The sequence below is a fragment of the Pristis pectinata genome, chromosome 19, assembly GCF_009764475.1.
Source record: "Pristis pectinata isolate sPriPec2 chromosome 19, sPriPec2.1.pri, whole genome shotgun sequence".
Classification (NCBI taxonomy): Eukaryota; Metazoa; Chordata; class Chondrichthyes; order Rhinopristiformes; family Pristidae; genus Pristis; species Pristis pectinata.
This window is the reverse complement of record NC_067423.1, coordinates 36,427,590-36,454,345: the sequence shown is the minus strand read 5'-3', so window position 1 is coordinate 36,454,345 and position 26,756 is coordinate 36,427,590. Positions and strand designations below refer to the sequence as shown.

At 38.8% G+C, this 26,756-nt stretch overlaps 1 protein-coding gene across 4 annotated transcripts in view; it reads right to left on the bottom strand.

The window, feature by feature from the left end:
• plekha5 (pleckstrin homology domain containing, family A member 5) overlaps positions 1-26,756 on the bottom strand; it is a 211,906-nt gene that overhangs the window by 37,037 nt on the left and 148,113 nt on the right. For 2 of the 4 annotated variants that reach the window (XM_052033628.1, XM_052033630.1), the window contains 5 exons: positions 25,859-25,974; positions 21,251-21,748; positions 14,954-15,422; positions 14,305-14,388; positions 2,148-2,267 (listed from right to left, as the gene is read on the bottom strand). In XM_052033628.1, the coding sequence (XP_051889588.1) occupies positions 2,148-2,267; positions 14,305-14,388; positions 14,954-15,422; positions 21,251-21,748; positions 25,859-25,974 (1,287 nt within the window). Of the gene's footprint in view, positions 1-2,147; positions 2,268-14,304; positions 14,389-14,953; positions 15,423-21,250; positions 21,749-25,858; positions 26,013-26,756 lie in introns of all 4 variants that reach the window. The other 2 variants (XM_052033629.1, XM_052033631.1) reach the window with 2 other exon arrangements.

Here is a 26,756-nt window from a genome sequence, read left to right as displayed (position 1 = left end):
ATCCAAGACCTTACTTGCTTGTATACTTGTGGCCTTGGTGCTGAGTTCTCAATCATAGTGTGAACTGTGGCGATTAAAGGTTCATTTTCTTTCATCTATTTCAAATCAGGAGGAGCATACAGTAAACATCAGTTTACAGCATGGCTGGATTTAAAAGATGAAACAGTGATTATAGCTCCTGCTTTTTAGAATAGATATCAAAGCCTTTTGCAAGCATTATACATTAAACCAAAAAAAAAATCACAGTACGGGGATTTGCTATGATCAAGCAGATAAAAAAAAGTTGGAAATCATTTTACAGGTCTGATCATGAAATTCCATGAACAATGTACTGGGGAGAATTAATCAACCAAGTTTTCTTTTAGTAAATTTGTCATAATGCAGAAGTTTGCATTTTATTCAAAAAATAAATAAATTTGGAACAATACCAAGATGAACTGCTTGAAACTTGGACAAAATACTTCTTTTTCCTGCAGTAAGAGGTAAAAATATGGCGTTTTCTTTGTTTCTCAGCACTTCAATGTTTTTTTTTAAATGGAGCTATAACTGGTTCAAAAATATCATCTCTTACCTCCCACAACAGCCAGAAATTTATCAATATATATAGTTTCAGTTAATGAGAAGGAATTCTCACAAAATCCTAAATGATGACACAAGGAGGCACATACTGGGTCTGCCTCAGTCCTCTTTTGAGGAAGATTTTAAGATGACACATAGTACAAAACATTGCATTTTTACAATTAGGCAGAAACCTTTACGTACACTAACTGCTGACAAGGATCCAAAGTATAAACTACAGGAAAAAAGAACTGCAGCACACTTACATGCATATACACCAATTTTAATAGCATAATGTTTTATATTAACTAGAAGCCACGGTTAACACTTAAAGGTTAACTTCACAGTTTGTTTTCAAAACAACACATATATTTAAAGTTATAGTTAATATTTGTGTACCATCAACTTGCTAATAAAGCATTAAGGAAGTTAGTAGGGAGAATCAAAAATAACAAATAAACTAACTCAAGATATTAGCTAGTTACTTATCATCAACTATCTAAGTAACCTTTGAAGATCTCTTGACTAGTGAACTTTAAAAAATGCATTAAACTCAAACAGGCTTTTAAACTTACAGGAATTTCTCATGTGTGTCCTTTTATAGGAAATGGGGCACTGAGGCAAGGATTGCAGCAACAAATGCATCAGAGAGCCCTGAACTGCAATCATTGGCAGATTAAAAGGTTCCCAAGATTTTCTACATTTGAGCTGGGGGTTCATTAGCTACCAGATTGGTTGAGGTATTTGTGGTGGCATGCACTGGGAACTAAAGATGATGAAAAATTCATTTCTAGTGCTCCCACCTGATAATCCAAATACACGAGATTTCTTTGAAGGTGATGAATGAGGATATCATTCTAAGAGGCAGCAGTAAATAAGAACAAAGAATGTGAAATTAGAAAGAAGAGGAACAGCAGCAGACTATAGTTAATTCAAAAAGAAATAACAGGAATTTAAGGAAACTAATTAATTGTCACTACAAGATTACACCTGCATAACTCAATTTGAAAAAAACACAACTCATTCATTCATAAGGCAAAGCTAGGTTGAACAAGTTGTTGAGAAGTGTTTCAATTTGCCCTGAATAAGAGAAACGAAACAGAAAAATTCCAGTGTGATGAGGAATAAGCAAGGAAATGCGACTAAAAATGACAAACCTGTACAATTTAAAAATGGTAAGTAAGCTCTTGGGCGAATGTACATTTGCACTACAATGCTTTAATACTTTAGGACCAAGCTACAAAAATGCTGTTAATAGAACAATAGCTTTCTGTGCACACACAGTCAGGCACAAAATAATTAATTTCAGCATTTTGATTTATATCTCCCCTTCAATAATGAAATGCATTTGCAGAAGTATCCAGATGCAACTTCTCTTCACAAAACATGGCTATCTTCACAACACACTGGTGAGCAGTTTGCCATCTTTAAAGTCTACAAAATAAGACTTGGAATATAATTTTATCCCAGAAGGTGCAAAATAAAACGACAGAGCATAACAACTGAACACCAACTATACAGATCAGTAATGGATGACTAGATTATAAAACAGTGGTAATGGAGTATGACAGATCATTTTAGCAGCTGACCTTGGGATTTGCATCACTGAGATTCAGTTGCATGAGCTGAGCTGCTGTGTGCTCCCGGATGCTGTTCAGTTCCGCTTGCTGCCGCCTCAGTTTGATTAGCAGTAATGTCAGCTCCTCCGGCTGCAGGAATGCAGTTTGGGGAGCCAAGGGGAAAGAAACACATTAATTTATCACCCACATACCTGGATTATCTGAATCTGCCGGCTGAACAAAATATTAACACTGGGCATCATCAGCTGGGATGCAAAGGGTTAAAAAGATTAATCTGTCAGTGATAACAGCTCAGCATTTTTGGCAGATGGTTGTGTAGGAGCAGGGAGATATCTTGGAATAATTCATAACAAAATGTTTCCCATTTTACCATGTGCAAATTCTAACAACAAAAAATAACACACAATCAATAGTACTTAAAAAAACATGGAGATTTCTAACTGCTCTAGACATATGTCACAGCATGTTGTATGCAGTCCATCAGAAACAGTTCAAGCATTATTCCTCTGGGGACTTTCATTGAGATTTGACTGCAATAGGTCCAGTTACATTTTTACTGAAATGCATCTCACATAGTTAAAGTTTATTACCATTTTTGAAACTAAGAAGTTGCAGAATGGTATTGAAATCAAAGATCAGCCACAATTGCACTGAATGGCAGAGCAGGTTTAAAGAGAAGACTGGCCTACTCCTGTTCCTATTTTCTATGGTACTGTCCTGTTCCAGGTGATCAAATGCAGGAGATCAAAGGCAAAATTACTTTGGTACCTCCATCTCAGTTTCTTTTACTTACGTTCAAATTATCCTAATAATAAAAAAAGTGTTCTATTTTCATCACTGTTTTGCAATCTCATATAATAGTCGTCAAGTTAAAGACCAATACCACACAGAAACAGGCCCTTCGGCCAAACTCGTTCATGCCGACCAAGGTGCTCAACTGAGATAGTCACAGTTGCTTGTGTTTGGCCCATATCCCTCTAAACCTTTCCCATCCATATATTTATCCAGATGTCTTTGAAACATCATTATTATACCTGCCTCAACTATTTCTACTAGCAACTCGTTCCATATACACACCACCCTCTGCATGAAGAAATTGCTCCTCATGTCCCTTCTAAATCTTTCCCCTCTCACCTTAAACCTATGCCCCCTAGTTTTTGATTCCCCTTTTGCTGGGAAAAAGACTGTGTGCATTCACCTTATCTATGCCCCTCATGATTTTATACACCTCTGTAAGTCACCCCTCAGTCTCCTACGTTTCAGAGAATGAAGTCCTAGTCTGCCCAACCTTTCCCTACAACTCATGGCCCTCGAATCCTGACAACATTCTCGTCAATCTTCTTTGCACTCTTTCCTATAGCAGGGCGACCAAAACTGTACACAGTATTCTAAATGTGCCCTCATCAATGTCTTGTACAACTGCAGCATAACATCTCAGCTCTTATACTCAATGTCCTGACTGATGAAGGCCAGCATGCCAAATGCCTTCTTCGCCACCCTATCTTCTTGTGACACCTCTTTCAGCGAATTATGTACCTGTAACTCCTAGGTCCCTCTGTTCCACAACATTGTCCAGGGTGCCACCATTCACTGCGCAAGTCCTACCCTGGTTTGACTTCCCAAAATGCAACACCTCACACTTATCTAGATTGAAAGCCATTTGTCAATCCTCAACCCACTAATCTTGCTGATCAAAATCCCCCTGTAATTTTTGACAACTTTCTTCACTGTCTACAATACCACCAATTTTAGTATCATCTGCAAACTTACCAACCATTCCCTGTACATTCTAATCCAAATTGTTTATATAAATAATGAACAACGGTCCCACCACCAATCCCTGTGGCACACTACTAGTCACAGGCCTCCAGTCCGAGAAACAATCTTTCACCATCACCCTCTGCTTTCTACCATTAAGCCAATTAGGAATCCAGTTAGGCAACTCTCCCTGGATCCCTTGCGATCTAACCTTCCAGACTAGCCCAATGCATTGAAAAGATGCAACCTGCATACCAGGTACTGTAAATGAGAATATTTTCCCCAAGAGGCTGTACTCAACCATAACTCAGATACATGATTCCCTCTTAAAGCAATCTGCAGTGGGGCAACCAGAACAACAGACAATACTCCAGGTGAGGCCATGTGCCCATGGTGTCTCTGCCAACCACGATGCCAACAGAAACTACTCCCATCTGCCTGCACATAGTCTCTGTCCCTCCATTCCCTGCCAGTTCATGTGTCTGTCTAAATGCCTCTTAAACATTGCTACTGTAGCTGCTTCCACCATTTCCCCCGGCACCACGTTCCAGGCACCTACCACTCTCTGTGTAAAAAAAACTTGCCTCATAAATATCCTTCCAACTTTCCCCCTCTCACCTTAAACCTGTGCCCTATTATATCTACCATTTCCACCCAGGGGAATAAGACTCTGACCATCTATCTTTTCTACGCCTCTTATAATCTTATATATTTGTATCAGGTCACCCCGCAGCCTCCGACACTCCAGAGAAAACAATCCGAGCTTTGCCACTCTCTCAATATGGCTAATACTCTCCAATCCAGGCAGCATCCTGGTGAACCTCTTCTGCACCCTCCGCATCCCTCCAGGAATGCGGCAACCAGAACTGCATGCAGTACTCCAAATGTAGCCTAACCAAAGTTTTATACAGCCGCAACATAACTTCCTGACTTTTATACTCAGCAGCCCGACCGATGAATGCAAATATGCCGTATACCTTCTTTACCAACCTATCTACTCGTGTTGCCACATACACGGAGCTATGAACCTACATCCCAAGAACGCTCTGTACTTCAATGCTCCTGAGGGTTCTGCCATTTACTGCATACTTTCCCCTTGTATTTGAACCCCTCCCCACCCACCACCCCCCCCCCCCCCATTGCAACACATCACATTTGTCAACATTAAACTCTATCTGCAATTTCTCTGCCAACATTTCCAACTGGCCTATAACCTGCTGAATCCTTTGACAACCTTCCTCCATAATTTCAACTCTGCCAATTGAAGGAATCAGAAGACATGACCATGCTACAGGAAAATGGTGTTGAGGTAGAGGACCTGCCTTGATCTTGTTGAATGGCAGAGCAGATTCAAGGAGCTAAATGGCCTAGTCTGCTCCTAATTTTTATGTTCTTATTTCTCAATAGCAGTTGCCATATAAGTAGCTTTTAGAAAATAACGACATTGTAAAAAGAGCTTATCACCTTCATTCTGCCTTTTAAATCCACACCCAATTATAAATTCTAATCCATCTTTTCTGATTGGAAACGATGTAACAATAAGCTTGCTTTTATGCAGTTACAGTATTTGTCAGAGCCTCAGAAGATCCCAGTGGGACCTACAGTAAATTAAGTATTTTGCACTGTTGTCCCTTTTAGCTGTACTGCATTCCCACAAACAGCAGTTCTCTGATAACACACTTAGTGATAATTGGTTCAGGACCACCCAGGACACATCAAAAACTCCTTTTCGACCTGCTGAGTTCCTCCAGCAGTTTGTTTTTTGCTCCAGATTCCAGCATCTGCAATCTTTTGTGTCTCAAAAACTCCTTCACTTTCAAATACTGTGAAGAGTTTGTTTTTAAACCCATGACTCTCTGACTTAAAGCTAAGATTGCTGGGTCAACAAGTTTCTGGTAAAAATATTCTGACCTTCTACTTCCATTGCAGAATTTCTTCTAGTAGTGTCGTCAAGGATGCCTGCCACCCTGGCCATTCCCTGTCCTTTCTTCGACCTTCTGGGAGAAGACACACGAGCTTGCAAGCCCAGATGTCCAGACTCAACAGCTTCTTCCCTACTGCTATCAGACTCCTGAACAAATCACCTCTGAGACGCTCCCTTCCGGTGGTGCTGCCATTCTTAAATTTACCTCTCTCAGTTATTCCTCTATTGTCACTTCAGTGTTTTTTTTTTGCACTACTCCAGATTGCACTACAATCTTTGTACCTTTCTGCTGTTTTGCACTCATCGTTGTATTTATTATTACCGTATATACTCTTTATTCTGTGAGCTACATGCAAACGAGGAATTTCATTGCATCCTGGTTTATATAACGATGAATAAATTTAATTTCATATGATCGGAACTCAGACCTGGAATTCAAGGTCTGACGTCTGAAGGCTAATTTGCAGGCTGAACAATTTCTTGTGCATTATGAGCAGGAAATATTTCAAGCTAGGAAATTGGTCACACTGGGAATGGTTTGCCAAATAGCCATCATGTCCTCTCATTGAAGAGCCCTTCCAAGTACTGGTCACAATATTTGAAATTTCTAAAAATGTATTTTCCCAGTAGAACTCCAAGACAAATCTATCATCCAATGTAACAGCTCAAAGCGAATTTTTAGATGCAGTTCTTTTCTTCAATAAGACATTCCAAGAATAAAAATGGCACGAGGCACTTTTGCAATATTTGTCACCCTTTACATTAACATCGATAAATTTAAATCTCCATTTGTGTTCTGGCTCCATGCCAAAATCTAGACTTTTAGAACTGAAATTCTTTCAGTGAGCATTTATAAGTTATGGTTTGTGGCAGGTGTAAAGCTAATGGCATCACATTTTGAAAAAAAAACAGGTCATATCTCAGTGATTTCTGAAGTAAGTTTTCCCATTAGGGCTCCAAGCAGATTACAGCAATTCATCTTCCATCGACGTGACAGCAGGGAGTAATTATACACAGCATCATACTTGATATACAAAATGTTAGTCTCTACTTTCAGCACTATTGAGGTTAGCCAAAATGGCACAAGTCTATCAAAATCCAGGGTATCCTGACTCAAAATGGGTCATCTCTTAATGTATGCCACTTAAGAAGTGCAAAATAATAAAGGGGAACTTTCACCATCTGATAAAGACAAAACGACAAAAAATGGTTTAAAGTCCCAATCATGGCTTCTTTCTTGCTTTTATGACTGGAGATATAATATTCTGGGATAGCTGCATGGACAAATAAATGGCTTATCAAATTGAAGCATTATCAAAATACCCATTAAATACTTAAGTATTAAAATAATTTTCAAACTGCAAGCTTTATATTTTGCACTGAACAGAAACAAAATAAAAGCATGTCGTTTTGGAGAAGCCATGTATAAGAAAACAACATGGAGTCTCTTAGAAGCAGCAGGAATACAGCTGGGAATGATTATTTTGAAACATAAGGAATATAGCTGGCAATGATTATCTTGAAACGTCAGGAATACAGTTGAGAATGATTATTTTGATACCCATATGTATCGCATGCTTCCTGCGGTCATTTGACTACTTATCTCTGGAAGAACAGTTTTCTTTTGCTGTGAGACCTCTTAAGCATCTTGTCGCATGCTTCACTGATTCCAGAATGCATTATTTTTGGTTAAATTATTTCAGGTTTCTCAGAGTATGTCACCTTTGCTAAGTCTTCACTTTAGGTTGTTCCTGAATCATTTCATATGACTCCTATTGATTTTCCAATTAACATCTGGCTGAGGAACTTGGCTTTAGGAAGATACTCATCCGATAAGCAGACAGCTCCAATACTGACCAACAAATCTGAGTTCTTACAAATGTTAGGAACACGTCTTTTTTTTAAACTAACAGTTGTGTAAGAACATGTGCATACATTGGATAACAACATTTCTCACAAGCTCTTGGTTCTGAAGTAGTTTGCTGAAGTTCAGCCGCACTGCAGCAGGCTCTTCACTCACTGGAATTCTTTCACAATCACAAAGGATGTGAAGGAGGAAATTGAAAACTTTGTCCAAGAAGGTATTGCATTTAATTAAGTATTAATAGAAAGCACTGATCTGCTTCCGTAAGGAAGCTAAATGATAGAAGAAGCAAGTGCAACGAAGTGCGCTGAAGACAGAGGACCAAACTTTTCTTCATCAAAAAATCCAGTTAGCTTCTTATAATAAAGCAATTTCCTTTCTTAAAAAATATATGGTCCATTGATAAGGAACATTTTATGTAAAGATAAAGGCCTTGTAAAATGTGCAAAGGATCTCTGGTTAAAGTGCTCCCATGGAACACACACGAAAATGACATTGACACACTATGTTTTCCAAATATAGACATGTGGTAGTGAACAAAAAACGGCTAGACCTTAGTCAAAGAACACAAGAGCTTTTTAGTTTATGGATGTGATCTGACCCCAGATATTAAATTACAGCTTTTGGCATTTGTGATATCTACCATTATTTCAAAATGATGAAAGCTAGGCCAATTGTAGTTGAGTGGAGATGTAGTTAGATTAACTGGAAACCATGAAGCTATCATAATGTAATCATTGCGACATAATATCACAAGAGGAAAAAGAGTCTTCAGTTTAAAGAAAAATTTGAGGGCACATCAGACCCACAAATTTATAGGAAAGACAAAGGCCTCAAAATTCTTATGGTACTATTTCACAGGGCCTTTGCAAACTTACAGCCCATCGTGTCCAAGTCAGTCAGAAGTCTACCAACACAAGTTATCTTCACTTCCCAGTTCTTGCTTGGTTCATTACCTAAAAGGTTAAACTTCTTCAAGGAGTCATACAGGTACCTTGTAATGAGGGTTTCCGCCTCCACCACCTTTTCAAGAAGTGACTTCCAGACCCAAACTACTCTTTGCAAGAATTTTTGTCCCCAACTTCCCTCTAACCCTTTCACCAATTAATTGAAATCCATGCCCCATAGTTAGTGACCATTCTTCCATGGAAAGTACGTCCTCCTGTTCAACCTGTCAAGGCCTCGAAAAATTTTGTATATCTCAATAAAATCTCTCCCTTCCGCTACTCTGCCCCAATCTTCTCTGTTCCAAAGATCTCCAGCCCAGTCAGTTTGCAACGATAAATCTCCAGCCCTGGCAACATCCTCATGAATCACCTGCGGAATCCCACAGCATACACCTCTGCAGTTGATAGAACTTCTGCTGTCCATTATCATTTGCCCACTGGACCAATGCTTAATCCAACTTCACTTTCCCTTGGATTACCTGGGGTTTTACTTTCTGCCATGCAGAACTTTGTCAACTGCCTTGACAAAACCTACGTAACCTATATCAACCAAGTTATCTCTGTCTCCCTCCTCAAAAACAATAGACTGGACACAACTTTTTATTAAACAAATCCACGCCGACTGTTGCTGGCTAACCTGTGCCCCTCATGTTGTCCCTCAGAGGTTTTACCAAAAACTTGCTCGTCATTAAAGTTGGAGTGACTTGCCTCTTCTTACACACCTGTTGTTTTATCCTTTTTTAAACAACCGTACCATACGAGTTATCTCCCAGTCCTCCAGCATCTTGCCAGCAGACAAAAGCAACTGGAAAATTACACTCAGACCTAGAATATCTATTCTCTTCTTTTAAGATTCTGGGATATAATTTACATTGCCAACTTACCTATGTTTAAAAATACTACATCCTTAATGTGTCCTTCCTCTGTTCATTATTTTCCAATCCTTCAGATTCTTCCTCCTTTATGGCAAAGTGTGTATCACCCTCTCTTCCATCTCCCACTCTCCTTCCATGTATTTACAAAGACCTTGGGGTTTTCCTTGGTTTTAACTTCCCATTATTATTTCATACACCCTCTTTGCTTTCTTAATTTCCCTTCTAATTTTACCCCTTTCCTTTCTTTATTGCTTCAAACTTTCTGGAGAGTGCCTCTAGGTACCAGTCATTTGTTTCACTTTTTGCCTTGTGGCTGCACTTTGTACTTCTTGACATGCATTGTGTTTAGATTTGGAAATTCTTCTTTCCTTATATTAAAAATATATATTGTCTGAATTCTTAATATCTTCTCCTTGGGTGCCTCCCACCACTCTGACACTGATGTGGCAGCTGTTTTCAGTCCATTTTTGCTAAATACCTCAGTCTGGCATTTTCAGCTTGTCTATCTTTGAACATTTTCATAACTAACTGAGTCATGATTACTGTCTCTAAAATGTTCTCACACTGTCACTCTTTGTTTGTCTTGGGTCATTCACTAAAACCAAGCATCATACCATCAACTCTTGTGTTGGACTTACTGTGCACTGATTAAAAAGGTTCTCTTGCATGCAGTTCCATGAAATACTGTACACTTTGTTCTGCTACTGTCCCAGCTGTAATCCTTTACTGTCTCATTATTTATACACCTGTCAGAACTTACCTCTGTATTTGCTCTTCTATCTCCCCCTGACTTGGTTGGGATCTACAATACACTCCCAGCAACATGACTGTCAGGAAATCAGATATTTTGTGGGGGGTGGGTCTAGTTGGAGATGGAGGTTTAGAAGGATAGGAAGGAGGTTTGACAAGGAGATGACAGGATAGGAAGGAGGTTTGACATGTGATCAGCATGGAGGGATGAGGTTACAACCAACAGTGGCAGTGAGGTGGGAGTAAACTTCAAGCAACATACCCAGAGGACCTACACAAAAGAAAATTAACTCAACTCTCAGACAGTAGACCAAATAAAATTGTTCCTCTTTTCTGCTGAAGTAGGTCTGGAATCTCCAGTTAAGACCTGCTTCAGTGTGAGTGGCTCACACCACTCACAGTCCTTGGATGTGCAAAAGAATTCATCTCGAGTGACAGCAAAACATATGTTGTATTCCACTTGACACTGCTGAGCATGCCCAGCAGGTTCTGTGCACATGGACAACATACACATGGAGGTCCTGAGCCATATCTCCAGGAATGCAATTCACTCATGAAAAGAATCCAATCATGCTTAATAATCATGTTTCGATAAAATGTATTTCCATAGCAGACAAAGATATTATGATGCACAAAAATTCTGCTCCATTCACCAGTCAGTGAATCACAGACTGTACCATGTGACAGCCCTGTAAGTGTTATATTGCAGGTGACTGCACTAGAGAGGCTTGAAGAACCAACATTAATTTATTTTATACAATACATGGTAGTCCCACTGCAAAATAAAAAACTGTCACATCTTTCCTTCTGTAACTATATGTTTTTCAATTTTCATCTCAATCATTTTTTGCCTTCTTACGTTTCATTTTTTCCTCATCTCCTTCTGCCCCTTGTGCAAGCCTCGCCGGTCTGAGTCAACAACTTGCATTTATTCAAGGGCCACCAATGTTGTAAAACGTCCCACTGTGCTTTACAAAAGCATTATGAGGTGAAAATTCAACCAAGCCACAAACAGACTGATGGAAGTTAACCACAAAGAAAATATTGAAGGAAAGGTAGTGGGTGGAGATGTTTATTAAGGATTTCCAGAGCTTGGATTCTTAGCAGCTGAGGTCAGTGATAACCCAATTAAAATTGAGGTAAAAAAAAATAGATAAATGCAATAGCATGAAAAGATTTGAAGAAAAGGATGAGTATTTCAAAATTGGAGTGCTGTTCAACCAGAACTTATGGTAACACATGTGGAGAGAAGACAAGGTTGCTTCAGGTAAAATTTTAGGATTAGATAGACCGATTACTGAAGGAGAAATCAAGATGTGGACACAGCACAAGATTGCTCAGTATCATGGATAGGAAACACAAACTGAGAAAAGGTTAGCTGTAATTAAAACCAAGGTCCATCTGCTAATTTGTTCTCCCCTGAGACAGAAGATAACTTTGCAATCTCCATATTATGATGAAAAACTGGGAAGAGGCCTTATAACAAATGACTCTATGATGTCAGAGATCAAAAAGCAAAGACATGTTACACTTCTACTTAGGTGATGCTGTTGGGTATAAGTATGTGGGTACTGATCTTGAATAAAGGTATAAAAGGATGTTTTTGTGTTGGTGCCGGATGCATATGAAGCTCATGGATTTCATATTTTATGCATGCATCTAGGCATTACATGTAAAGACTTGGACTCTATTAATAAAATCCATGCTGGAATCAGAATGGTCTGCTTTGTCAAGTAACCCAAGAGCAGCACTCAAAGAAAAATGACAACTAATTGTAAGAAAAATAAATTATAAAGGGATGAATATGGGTCAACAAACAGACCCTATATGTAAACAGAAATCGTCGAGAGTTAGTAAATGTGTGCCAAAGAATTAAGATTAAGACTATCTTTATTAGTCACATGTACATCGAAACACACAGTGAAATGCATCTTTTTTGCATAGTTTGTTTTGGGGGCAGCCCACAAGTGTCGCCACGCTTCTGGCACCAACAAAGCATGCCCACAGCTTCCTAACCCGTCTCTGGAATGTGGGAGGAAACCCACGCAGACACGGGGAGAACGTACAAACTCCTAACAGACAGCGGCAGGAATTGAACCTGGGTCGCTGGCACTGTAATAGCGTTATGCTAACCGCTACACTACTGTGCCTGCCCTGAGGGAGAATAATACACGGGAGCTGCCAGAGGTGTTGGTGTGAGAGCAAACATGATGCTACTGAGGTGACTCACTGGTTACAACTGGACAATCAGAAAGTAATTGGGCAGTTCTACTGAAATGGATGCCAGAAAGGAGATGTTTGATCAGGAAGACATGGTTAACCATATCAAAGTCTGTGGACCAATTGAGAAGGATGAGAATGGATAGCTGACCTTGGCCAGATCACACAGAATGACATTTGTGAATTTGAAAAGAGACTGTTGGAGTTATGGAAATTTAAAATGGAGCCATTCAGAAAAGAAGGGTATGTATTTTGGAGAACACAGGACTGGAGGAGAAAGTTGGAGGTCAACTAACCATTTGCCAGGACTGAGGGTCAAAGATGACACCAGTAAAGGGGAAGTGGATAGTATCTAGGGAAGAGAACTACTGATGATAACAGCTATGATAGGGGCAGAATAGGACATTAAGTGGGTTATAAAAACAAGGCGAGCGTGGGGAGAATATGAAATAAATTAGTTCAGCTCAAGAGAAATGAAACTGCAGGGATAGGGCAGGAAGGATCCTTGCTGGAAGTTTTATACAGTGGATCTGGGGGAAGGAAGGAAACAACAGATGCAGATATTTGGATCATGACAATCATAGTGACAAACCCATAACCTCCATAAGTTTCCTGATAACAATAAGATTGGAGGAGGCAGGGTAAGTGGTTTCAGAAAAGAGAGAATAGCGAAAAGTTGGGAGAAGGGTTATCTCTCAATTCCAGGGCGAGCAGCTGGCATATGAAAGCAGAACCCAATGGTGCTTATTTTTGTGTCCTTCCTTATTTACTACATGTCACTTCCTATCCCCCCCCCCCATGTATATATTTACTTTAACTTCAGCCTACTTTACATATCAAATACTTTCTTTTTCTTTTGCTGGAACTCGTTTCATCTGTTGTGGAAATTCTACACTTGACTCATGGCTCCAAATATCTGATATTTTTCTGACAGAAAATTGCTTTAGCTTGAAAACATGCAAAGCCAGTGCCTGGATTTGCAGAACCACAGGAGCAATGTGAAGGATTAGTTGCAGAGTGATGGCATGGAGATGGATGGTTGGGTGCTTGTTAATGACAATCGAATACAAAGATCAGATTGATGGAGAAACTTCTATGAACCTTCTATGAATACAGGTTACTTACAATTTTAAATTAATATACAATAATTCAACATACAATTATAAATTACAAGCCATTACATTTGCTTTGCTAAGTATCCTGAACAAATTCTCTCACCACAAATGGAAACTTTGAGGAGACATGTAGGTAGGAAAGAAAAGTAAGAACTTTAGGCAACTTAAGAACATGAAAGTCAAATTTCAGGAAAGGTTTTTAAAGGGGAGGGAATAGGAATAAGTTTGAAAACTGAGGCCAGGAGGGGGTGAAGACAATACAAGTAGCTAAAATGGCTTTGGCATATGATTGTTGTAGAAAGGCTGAATTTATCATAAAAAACTGAATTTCTTCCAACATGTTTGATCTAATTGCTCTGTGGTATCACAAGGTTAATAAAGACCAATCATTAACAATCATTTTAGATAAAAGACAGGAAAAATATAATTGAAAGACTAATCTTTGCACATCAAATCATAAAAATTTTAGCACTTAGTCACAATCAAATTTTTTTTTTACAATGAAACAATTGAGGTGCTTTCTCGAAATTTTCTCTTTCCCTTATTAACAATCCTACACTATTTACAAGCCATATAGTGGTACTTCAACTGAAAATCAAAAATGCTGAAACAAACCTAAGGAAGATGTCTAAGTGGCATACTGCATGAAGATTATGCCTCAAATCAACAAACTTAAAGGGAATCTTTCATAACAGGACTCCAGTGTGACTCACCGTTTTGCCCTGTAGGTTCTCTGGTGTGAAGGTCTGTACAGGTAAACTAGCTGGCATTGACTTTCTTTCAGGCGGACAAACAATCTGGGAAGTGCAGAACAGAGGCAGAAATTTACTATTTTACCACCCTTGCCTGCTTTATAAATATTAAATCCATTGGAAATTCACCAGATACAATCCAAGAGGAAGAGCACTCGACCTGCACACAATCCCTCACCAAATCTTCATAGTTCATTTGCACACACACTGGTTACAAAATTCTCCCTTTAATACTTTAGATATTGATTGTTATGGATTATTCAGATGTTACATTTTCTAATGTTCCATGTGGTATTGTTTTATCAAAATAAGTACATTTCTAGTGCATTATTTAGTTAAATATAACTTAAAGTATTCCCTTCTTGGAAACAAATACTGTTTCCACCATCCCAGAAAGAAACGTCAGCAACCGTATCAGTTTTGATTTTCACCAACATGATTTTTTTACTTATTGAAGGACAACAACATTATGCAACCACATTTTCCTGGAACAAAGGAATAATGCCGTATTCTACCTAGTAAAATAAAATTAAACTGATTAGTAGTGCTAAATCTCAATTTTGAGAATGGTGTTTCAGAATGAATGGCAAAATCAACAAAACTGCTTTACCCTGTTAACAGGTGTTCTATGACGCCGAGACTTAATGGAATCAATTGTCATGTCTCCTCTTAAAACAGGCGGTGAAAGTTCCAATCTTGATTCCATGTTGTAGGATCTTAGGGGAGAGTATACCTGATAAGGAGCCAGTGAACCATGGGAAGGTGATGGAGGAATGGAGCGTGATTGTTCAACAAGATTTACCATAGTGAGAGGAGTACTATGTCTGCTTAGTGTTCCATGCTTATGATAAACTTGCCGCTGTTGCCATTCATATAGTTGCCACATGGTATCATCCCGCATCGACTTCCGTTTTTCTTGTGATGAAGGTGGTCGAATCACCCTGTCATATGCAGAAGGCAACACCGTACAGATGCCGTCAGTTCTTGTGGTGCTATGGCGAGGCAATGTTCTGTAACATGGCATGGCCTGAGCCCGATAACTTGGCAAGTTTCTTGGTAGTGTCTGATAACAGGTGATGCTGTTAAAGAAATAGAAAATCATTTAATCAATTTTAAACTGCTCTATTGATATCCCCAAAGCCATAAAGCCCTTCAACTCAATTTATTGGAATAGTTGCCATTGAAATTTTTCTCTAAGGGTCGCGAGTCTTTGGAACGCTCTTCCTCAGATACTTGGTCAACAAGGGATGAGAGAATATTGTGGGTAGATGGGAATGCAGAGTTGAGGTTACAATCAGATCAGCCGTGATCTCATTAAATGGTGGAGCAAGTTGGAGGCTTGCTCCTGCTCCTAGTTTGTTTGTATGCCTTGAACCTAACAGCATTCATTCCAAGCGCTAGTGATGATCTTCTAACTTTTCTAACTTCTGGAGCAGGCCCGGCAGATTGAAAGGTTGCAAGTGTTACATTGCTATTCAAGAGAGCGAGAAAAGTAGTAAAGAACTGGAGACCAATTAGCCTGACATCAAATGCCTGCATAATACTACAATACATTATTATGAGAATGATAATATGGCACCAAGAAGCTGAAAGCATGATTGGAGAGAATCAATATGAAAATCAATATGAAAAATATGAAAATGGAAAATCGTGCTTGCCAAACATTTTCCTAGGATACAGGTGGTAACATGATAAATAGAACCAGTGGATGGACTGCTTTTGGATTTTCAAAGACCATTTGGTAAGGTGTTACACAAAATGTTATTGTACAAAATAAGGACACAGAGGACTGAAGGGAACATATTGGAATAGCTGGAGGATTGGTTAAAGAAGAGAGATCAGGGAACTGGAATACACATATCAGTCTTAGAACACAGGGTCAACAATTTAGCACGAAGTTGGGATTTTTGTCCTCAGAGAGAAGTATTTGGAATTCTGCACCACAGGAGGAAATGGATGCTGAGTAGTTGCATATACTCAGGGCTGACATTGACAGAATCAGACAATGGATACCAAATGGTGGAACAGCCTCAGGGGGTTCATTAATCCTCCACCTGCTTCTATCCCTCAAGACAACTGCTTTTCTTGATTTTTTTTTCCAAGTGGCAACTGTGTTCATACAACATCACTTATGACGTCGTAAAGGACTTGAGTTAAATTAGCAACTGGAGGTGTGCTTTATTTTGGGGAAGGGGAACAGAAGGAGGGAAGGACACCCTCCAGAATAAAAAAAACAATTCTGGTGAAAAGTCATTGCCCTGAAATATCGTTTGTATTAATACTAACTGTTTTCTGCACTTTCTGCTTTTATTCCAACATTGGTTGGCAGAGTGGTGCGGGAATTAGTGTTTCTGCCATACAATTCCAGTGACCCAGGTTTGATTCTGACCTTGAGTGCTGGTTGTGTGGGTTTCCTCTCACATTCTGAAGACTAGCTAGTAAATTACTTCTTCTATAGGTGTATAGTAAGGGGATCAGGTAGCAAGAGTTAATGAGCATGTGAGAATTGACGTAAGGGAAACATGTAGTGGAATGGGAATGTTCTGAGACCTGGGTATGTCCTGAGATCTGGCACAGACTTGATTGGCAAAATGGCCTCTATCTGTGTCATAAGAAAACAAAATATAACAAAAGTGAGGTGGATTAGCAAATGAACCATTCCCCCATCGCATCTGTGACACAGCAGAGATCAGTTTGGATATACTACCATTTTACTCTTCTGAAAACAGGTTCTCCCAACAACAAAATACACCTCCTTTATTGCATCCGTAACTCATTTCTAATCTTTTTAGTTCTTACTGAACAGCACTGAACAATACAACTTAGATGTGCTTGAGAATTACAACCGGAATGGGTGATGCAGGGAATTTCTCACATAATACCAATATGCTGCAATTTATAAACAGCTGAACTGGGGACATGCAGCATTCAGAAGATGCAGCAAAAGAATGCTAATTGTGCCTGAAAGCAACATCAATAATTCAAGTTGAAACTCGCACAATGAGCAGCTTTTTCTTGTTCCATGATCTTCTGATATCTACACATAAACAGGTGAAAGTAGGCGATTTACTGAAACTGCACATTTCAAGTAATTCAGCCAAAGTTGGTTTTACATTAGTCTGAACTGGCCTCAGGCTGTCCTCATTCTTCTCAGGCTGCTGAGTCTGCCTTGCCAAGTCAGAATAGTCTTGTTAGAGCTAAAAAACGGTCCTCAAACCAACTCATCGGGAAGATGATAGCAAATAAAATTTGATTAAGCATTAGCTAACAACACACTTAAAATTTTATTGCCAGTGACAATAATCCAAATATACCAAGTTTCTTGGTATATTTAAATAAAGTTTAATTTGGCAGTATTTATCCATTTCAGGATACATTTATTCAGAGCAGAATGGTAAATTCAATAGTTCTGCAGAATATACAAGACAGTGAAAGAGAATTTTAGGTATAAATTAGGATTATCATCTGATTTGGTTAGGTAAACATTAGCTTCCTATCCAAGAAACCATTAATTTGATTTAGAGGTGCCTTAATCTGAATGAAACACTTTTGATTGGAGATAGAAGATTCCCTCCTTGTCAATCAATGACACACCTAATCATGAGTGATTCAGAACCTGTACTTCCAGCTCATGGTGGTGGAAATCCAATGCCGTGATGGGAACCCTCCTCCTCCAGCCTCTGAAGTGGTATTTACCAGCATTTTCTACTCTCATTGTAAAATAAGCAAACACACTTACAGAATAAATTCTAATGCTTTTTCACACTGCAATATGCTCCAAATTGTTTAGAGACAGTGCATTTACCCACTTAGCACAGGCAACCCATGCAGATCTGAACATACAGATAACATTTAAACAAATTTAAATTTAACAAATCAATCTCACAGTATCCAGATCCCCCTCTCTATTTGGTTTTAATTTCAAATTAAATTTTGCACAATGATTTTACTTTCAGATTGGGTGATGGGATAAGTGAAAGGGATCGCAATATAATCACTATTTTTGCCTGACAAATTGTATTTTTCCCTGTAGATGACAGCTAACATGAAGCATGACTCCGAAATGTATCGTAGATCATAATAATGGTGGATGACATAGATGCAATAGAAAGATTATGTTTAATCGATTGCTTAAAAATGATCTATTATTGACTATTTATTCAGTATTTAGACTGTGCTGGCTGCAGTTAGACCAGTTACACTGCAGCACTGCCATGCACCAACATGAACTAAATGTGCTTTGTATACTATGGTGGTTTTGTTTGTTGGAAAACACCTGGAACTTGGTCAGAAAGAGGATATTATTTGCCACAATGCTGAATTAAGCAGCCCTAGATGTAAAATCTAACAAAGATTGACTATAGGAATTAATAATGAACACAAATTACATTGTAACAAATTTTAATCCTCAAGCACATATACCAAAAACGAAGAAATTTCAGTCAAGAGTGGCAACAGATTTGAATATTTAAGAATTCCTTGGTATAAACTGCTGCTTTCAACCAGCACACAGCAAGACTATTTAAATTGTTTGAAGTGTTGTCCCGATTTATACTGCAAGGTTCACATGATCAATTTCTATATTAACTGTAGGCACTAAAATTTATAACAAAAATAAAAAAAGACAGTCATTGTATGGCTTTGAAGTGATGACTGAATTCGAAGTGTGGCTCTGGATAAAATAACTATATTTTTTCACCTTCATTTCAACTTCAAATGATCATTACATTCCACATGCAAAATCATGGGAGTTCAATTATCTATGCATGTAGCACCCTCCCTTGTTTGACTGCCGTTTATTAAAACTATGGTTCACATGTGAACCTTGACGATCCTTAAACTTCCAGTCACACAATCATTCTTGCAAATGGACATTTCAATTGTGGCTAAGAGAAACAAAGATACCAGTGTTTCTGCTCTGTCCACCACTAATAATTCTAAAGCTTCTAATTTTATTCATGATTTAGTAGGTTCCACTTGCAATTTTTAATTCTAAATTTTAATTTTTGCACATTTGGACTGAGAGCACATTTTGTCCTCAGTAGCAAGTTCAAATGATTTCAAAAAGAATTTAAAGTGAATACTGCACAATAGGTTAAATTCACTGGAGACTTTACAGGCATATTAATTTGGTAATAGGTCTGTTACTTGCCCATTCAGCAATGCCTATTTCTGGGCATTTCTGAGCTCACCTCATGCATCGGAATTCCACACTCTGTACAGAGTATGCACAGGAAAGCTGGTATGTCCTGAGCTATTATGGGGTCCAGGAGGAGGGACTGGGGATGTGGAGGGAGAGGCATAGATTGGAAATGGGTCAGACAAGATACTAGTGAAAAGTGAGCTAGGGGTCTGAGCGCATAAGTTTTGATATATTTCCCCTCAAAGTTGTCTGAAGAACAGCTGCCTTTAACCCCTAACCAAACAACAGTTATAAGTAGTGCAAATGTTTTAAAGAAATCTCATCAATGTCAGACTTTGCTATCCTGCTTCAATGCAGAATTGTGTGCAGATTGCAACAGCTGTTTGCACACACTGTTGTAGAAAAAGATGGAAAAGTTGTTTAAATATTTTTTCAATAGGAAACATCTAATGTATCTGCAATCAGTACATCGCATGACATATTTCCAAGATTTGGCAGTCCCTGGGTTATGTAAGGGTTCTGTTCCTGAGAACCATCTATAAACTGATTTCTCCCCAAGTCAGATAGTCTGTTCTCTATAGCAACCCATATCGCATCACTTCACATACACTTGCTGTGATTCTTACACTTAAATCAAATATTCATCTGAAACTACCCGTAATTACACTAATGGAATATGTACAGTATCCAGTCATTAATAAATACCATGAAACATTTTATTATTCTTAGAACTTGATTGAAAAATGCTTTAAAATGTATGGGAGAATTGGCATAAAGTCAGATTTCTGCTAGTAAGGTCATTCGCAACCTGGAGAGCCCCTGTACTTGCACGATACATGATAACTCCTCACATAAAGGCTCTGAATCAGTGTTATTTTGAGTTATGGCACAGGACAAATCTTTTCAATGGAGATTAAATGATTAGCCAGGGCTTCAAATGTTAGTACATTACCACCTCACAACACTTCATTCCCAGTCAAAAAGGCATGAAGGTCGATGTGGTCCAGGATACGGTTAATTATTTAAAAGAAAACTATGGTGCATGAAATTGAAAAAAATGCACTCCACTTTTACTCTTGAACATAGTAGATAAAATGAGCAGAAATGCAGTGAAAGCAAAGATAAGTACACTTAGAAAAACTGAATGCTTAAGGCTTGCTTCCCAAAGTCAATGCCTTTAAGTTGAAAAGCAAATCAAATCCATTAAGACTGCCATGTTTGTAGAAGCTGTTAAAATTATGCAGCAAAAAACTCCTCTCCTTCCTCCACTTGGTGGGCAGTAAGGTGGAATAAAGCAATTTAAATTCATGGGAACTATCCCAGCACATCATACTGCATTGCAGCACCAAGATGTTTCTTTGTCACATTGTTTTAAAAACTATTAATTTGTGACAATAAATCCAAAAGAACCAGACTGAAATTATCACATTTTGTTCACTGCTCAATTACAAGTTAGAAATATGCACTGTGAATAAAAGGTAATTACACCTAAATCAGAAATATTGCCAGTCTTCATTAATGCAAACAAAGTTGCATTTTTTTAAAACAATTATTTTCTTTCTGCTTCTGTGGAATGCAAAAACAAAAGGATATATATTTACCTTTTGACTGCTGAGTTTCATGTACACTTAATAAAAGAAAATCAGTCAAGGTGCAGAGGTTCTGATTATTTTACCAAATGCACTCAAAACAAAAATGTGAATTTTGATTTTTCTATTTGAAGTTGTATAATCAAGTCTTTCAAAGAAAAGAAATCCTCCATACCTCCTGGGTTCTTCCTCTTGGCCCTTTCCTTTCTGCGTTCTCACCCACTGTTCCAATTGCACCATTGAATTAGTCCTTTGGATTCCCCTTCCAGTGTCATTTTGACTAACCAGCCTCTCTCTTCCAGAGGTCACATTTCCTACAGGGTCAAAGATGGGCCCAATTGGACTGTGCTCATTGGAACAATTTGCTTGCAAAGACTTATATTGTTGAGATTGAACAGTCGTGGTACTTGATACAACACTTCCGGTTTCTGATTTTGCAGGATGCAGTTTTGCGCTATTGATCTTAGTTAAGGGCTTGTGCTGGTCCTGTCCATCTGTCTCAAAACCATATTTGTCAGTATGAGTGATGTTTGTATTGTCCGTTGATTTAAGACCTAACGTGAAGTCTATATTTTGCTGGTTGTTCTGAAGGTCAGGCTTCACTAATATTTTGTGGTTTGCAACATGGTTAACCTCTTGTCGTGGTACAATTTCGGTTGCAACTTTTTCCGTCCTGTGGGTATAAGAGAGCAAGAGTGTGGTTATCATTGACATCAATTAGTATTGTCAGCAACATGTGTTTTGAAGTAGGCATCTTCTGCAGCACATTGCATTCCCAGCTGCAAGCAGTGCAGAGAAAATCATTCATTAATAGTGAGGTTAAAGATACATTAAGTTCACAGTACTAAAGAGTAACCGATCTTAAATTATAATCCATTGCAAATTTTGCCTCAAATTTCTGCAAATGTCCATTAATATTGCTTGCTTGAGCTTACATCAACTTGAAAACAAAATTAGTTAAATTTTATGCTCTCAGAATCTTATGCACAAAATTCAGCAAAATAGCTTCCACAGGCAAAATCAGCAATTAGAAGGCAATATTCAGCCTCAGTGCTTGCTTATTATGAGGTAAATTCCACTCAACAGAAAGAGAAATCATTTGGGCTTCTGTGGCTAGAATAACTTTTTACCTCGTCCTGCCTCAAGAGGCCACAAACAAAGCCAATAACAAATGTTCTACAAAACTGGGGCATTGCAGGCAGCACGAACCTGGGAGGTTAAATAATACTCATTTTTGAACAATAACAAAAGAAAGCTTTCAACCGTATTCATCAGGGCACCTGGAACATATGTTTCAAATGACTGAAGATAAATTAAAGGGTGCAATTGCAAAAACCGTTCCGATCAATAATTTAGCTGCCTTAGCTATTTGTGGTCTGGTCTCAAGAGGTAACATGATCAGTGCAGAATCAGGGATGTGTCAAACTCATACATATACACACACACATATACACTTAAACTGGAGATGGTGTCAAAGTTACAAGCTGCTGCAACTATACAGGATGTGATGCATCATTATTATAACCAATCAGGTTTTTAGGAGGTGCCAAAGCATTACAAGGTCATATCCCAGAGTCTTCCTGCTCCAAAATCTGAGTGTCAGTCTATGCATTTGCACAAGAAGCTTAAATTGAAATTCTTTTCATTCCAGAGATCAAAGATTTCCTACATTGGAGGTGTGGAAAATAATACAGGAACACAAGAAATGGAAGTAGGAGTTCTCCATTCAGTCCATGCAGCCTGCTTACATTCAATATTAATGTGGGTAAATTTTAACACTGAGGGATGGGAGGGGGGAGAGGGACGGCGGGTGGGGGAGAGGGAGAGGGACGGGGGGGGGAGAAGGACGGAGGGGTGAAAGGGACGAGGGGAGGAGAGAGACAGGGAGACGAGGCTTGCACACAATTTTCTAGATCAGTCTTACCAGGATTCCATGAAACTTAAGCAAGACATCTCTCCTCTCGTACTCAAATCAACATGTCATTTGCTTTCCAAAAAGCTTGCTAAACCTGTGAGCTTTCAGTAATTTGTTTACAAGGACACAAAGGTCTCTGAAATATCAACACTTTCCAATTTCTCTCCATTTAAGCAATACTACACTTTTTATATTTCATATTTTGCAATTTTTCCTGGTATTCCATGCACCATGCCTTTACCCATTCAATTAGCCTGAAGGCTCTCTGCATTTTCCTTGGAGCACACACTGTCACCTATTTTTGCAGCAACCACAAACCTGGATAAATTACAAATGGCCTCCTCCTCCAAATCACTGATTAAGAATGTGAGCAGCTGGAGGGTCAGCAGCAATCCTTGGGGCACCCCTCGGGTCACAATCTCCCAAACATAAAATTATCTGCTTATCCTTTGTTTTCTGTCTGTTTGCTCGTCCTCAATCCACACCAGTATATTACCTGGGGCTGTGAGGGTCAGGTGCAATACAATGCACTCTCATTTTGTTTAGTAATCTACTGTCTGATACTTTACTGAAGACCTGTTGAAAGTTCAAATATACCACTAACGAGTTTACCCTTATCTATTTTGCAAGTTAAACCTCAAACAATTCCAACACATTTGTCAAAAATTATTTCCCTTTCATAAATCCATGTTGACATTCCTCAGTTCTTATTAATATTTTCCAAGTACCTGTTACCACTTCCTTAATAACAGTTTCTAGCATCTTCCCTATTACTGATATCAAGCTAACTTGCCTCAAGTTTCCCGTTTACTCTCTCCCTCCTTTTACATTAGTGGGGTTACATCTGCTACCATTCAGTCTGTGGGAATATCTAAAAATCTATGGAATTTTGGAAGATGGCAACTTATGCATCCACTCTCCCCCTCACCAGCTCCTTCAAAACTCTAGGATGCAGGTCTTCAACTCCTGGGATCCCTCACGTTTCATACTCATCTTCTCTAACACTAGTTTTGTGTCAATGCTAGTTTTCTTTGATCTTATTTACTCTAGATTTTAAGTCTGTCACAATTTCTGGGAGGTACTTTTTGTACTTTCTTCGACGAAGGCAGGCACAACATATTTGTTTAATTTCAATGCCATTTCCTTCCTTCCCAATATAATTTCTCCTCTCTGTAATTGGCTTACATTAACCTTAGTTAACATTTTTCTTTTCACATTTTCTATAGAACTCTTACAATTTACTTTTGTTTCTCGCCAGTGTACTCTCACGTTTCACGTTCCATCTTCCCTTTCCTCATCAATGCCTTGGTTCTCCTTTGCTGAACTCTGAAATTATCCTAATCTTTGGGTTTACTGCTTTCGTCATCATCAATTTTCCCCTTCTCATTTCACAATACTGAATCTAAAGTAGCTTGTTCTCTCATTGGCTCAACATACTTATCTAGATGACCATCTCTTAAACACTGCATGAATTCATCGTCCACTCTAATACTGTTAATTTGTTTTTTCCCCCCAGTCATTACATTAAATACATTAAATTGAAGTCTTCCATCATTACTGAGTCAATATTACACATGACTCTAATTTTCTGATCTATAGTATGTCCTCCACCATTGCTGCTTTTGGTGGGCTGAAAGAAATCTCTCACCAATTGACCCTTGCTATCTTTTAACTCCACCCAAACTGATTCCACTCCTGGATTTCCTGAGCTGATCCCCTTTCTCTGAACTGCCTTTGTCCCATTCTTTGACATCAGGGCTGCCCTCCTTTTCCATTTTGGGAATATCTCTTCTAAAAATTAAGCATCCTGAAATTTTTAATTCCCTACCTTAGTTACTAATGGTTTTTAGATCATCCCTATTTATTTCTATTTGTGCTATTAATTAACCTGTCTTATTACAAATACTATGTGCAATTAGATAAAAAGCCTTCAAATTAGTCTGATTTCTCCTTGTTCTGACTCTAATTGGAGGAAATTTCAAATATTTGCATTCATTTTCCATTCCTGAATGATAATTACCTATTTTACTATCCTGTAATATGGCTTTGTCCTTCTTGTTTAACTTTTTAGATTTCCCCTCACTAGGTTCTGACCTTCCCTCCAATGCCCACCTCATCACCACCTGCTGTTTCATTTAAAGCATTATCTGGAGCCAGATTATTCAATTTCCTGGGACACAATTTAAGTGAAGCCCACTCCATTGGAACGGCTCTCTCTTTCCCCAGTTCTGGTGTCACTGGCTCATGAACTGAAACCCATTTCTCCCACACCAATCCTTAATCCACACAAGATATAATAAATTGAAATAAAATGCGGAAGATCAAAGTAAATTAAGCACTGTCCCATAATAAGGTCAAATGCTAGTTCTGATAAACAATTACTCTTGGAACAATAAACGAGTAATTTTGATCAGCAGTTAGCTACTGGGGTCTAATTAATGTGATTTCTCAGTGGATCCCCTCAATATTCCTTATGACATTGCAGCCTTGTGAATCAAGATTCATCCTTTGTCCTCTGCAGTTGGGCAGTTATTGGAACGTGTGTTCCCACCCCAATAAATCAAGGCAATATGCACAGAGTAGTATTGCTTCAAATATCTTACCTTCTTCCATCATTCTCATTCCCTAATTAATTCAACTGATACTGTTCACTAAGGAACAGTGAATGTTCTTTAGGTATTAGTGAGTAAATATTAACTTCCTAAGAGCAATTGAATGGTAATAATTTCAGATTTGAACCACAACCTGACGAACTCGGTAAATGTGCAAATTTAAACCTCTTTCTGAGGTTCTGCTCTGATATGGTGTTTGAAATATACGGGGAGATGGTGCTGGGGCTGTGAGGGTAGGGTGCAAGCAGTCACGTACCTCTTCACTGGCTCTGTCTGGACAAGCGCAGCTTCAATCATGGCCTTCATCCAGGACTCCATCTCCTTCGCAGTTTCCGTGTAGAAATAATAGGTTCGCATATTTGGATGAGCAGCCTGGTCAAAATGATAGTGGTTATTAAATTGTGCGATTCCTGCAAAAGAAAATAGAAAAAATCAATGGATAATTATCACAAAATTTATTTCGAATGGAAATAGAAACAAGTGCAGTGTCTTAAGCCTATAAGAAACATTGGCCTAGATTGAGATGCTGTTTGTCCCCACCACCACGTTTGAAAGTTGATTTTTCTGCCCAACTGGAATGCATTTCTGGCATGAAACACGAATGCAAAAACTGCAACCAGGAATTGGTTGTGATACCCATTTGGACATCCCATTCAAATCCTTTTGGAGAATTTCAGAGGAAATAAGATCAAGGTGTCCTTCCGATGCGCTCCGAGACACCACAGTGCTGGACTGGGGACCCCACTAAGCTAAGTCCTATACTTGCCTTTATTCCTTCCGAAATTGCCCCACTCCCTACCCGCTGACCTCCATCCTGACACACTGATCAGCCAAGGCCGAAGAATGGCCGAGTCCCACACTGCAGACTCCAACCCAACCCCCTCACTCCAAACACCTCCCTGATGGATTGCCAGCCGCTTACCTGACTTCCGGATGCCCCTCCACTCACTCCTTCCCTAAAGTTTGCTCACCAACACCCAACCTCCCAAGGAGACACAAGAGCCAGGTGCTGGGATCTAGAGCAATGAACAACCTGAAGCAACAACATCCCAACCTCCCAATCTTGTTTTCCCTCCCCCAACTGATTATGATCTCTCTTTCCTCGTCAAAGCCTGTTCATCTGGCCTCTTTCCTGATTTCAACATTCTCAGGCC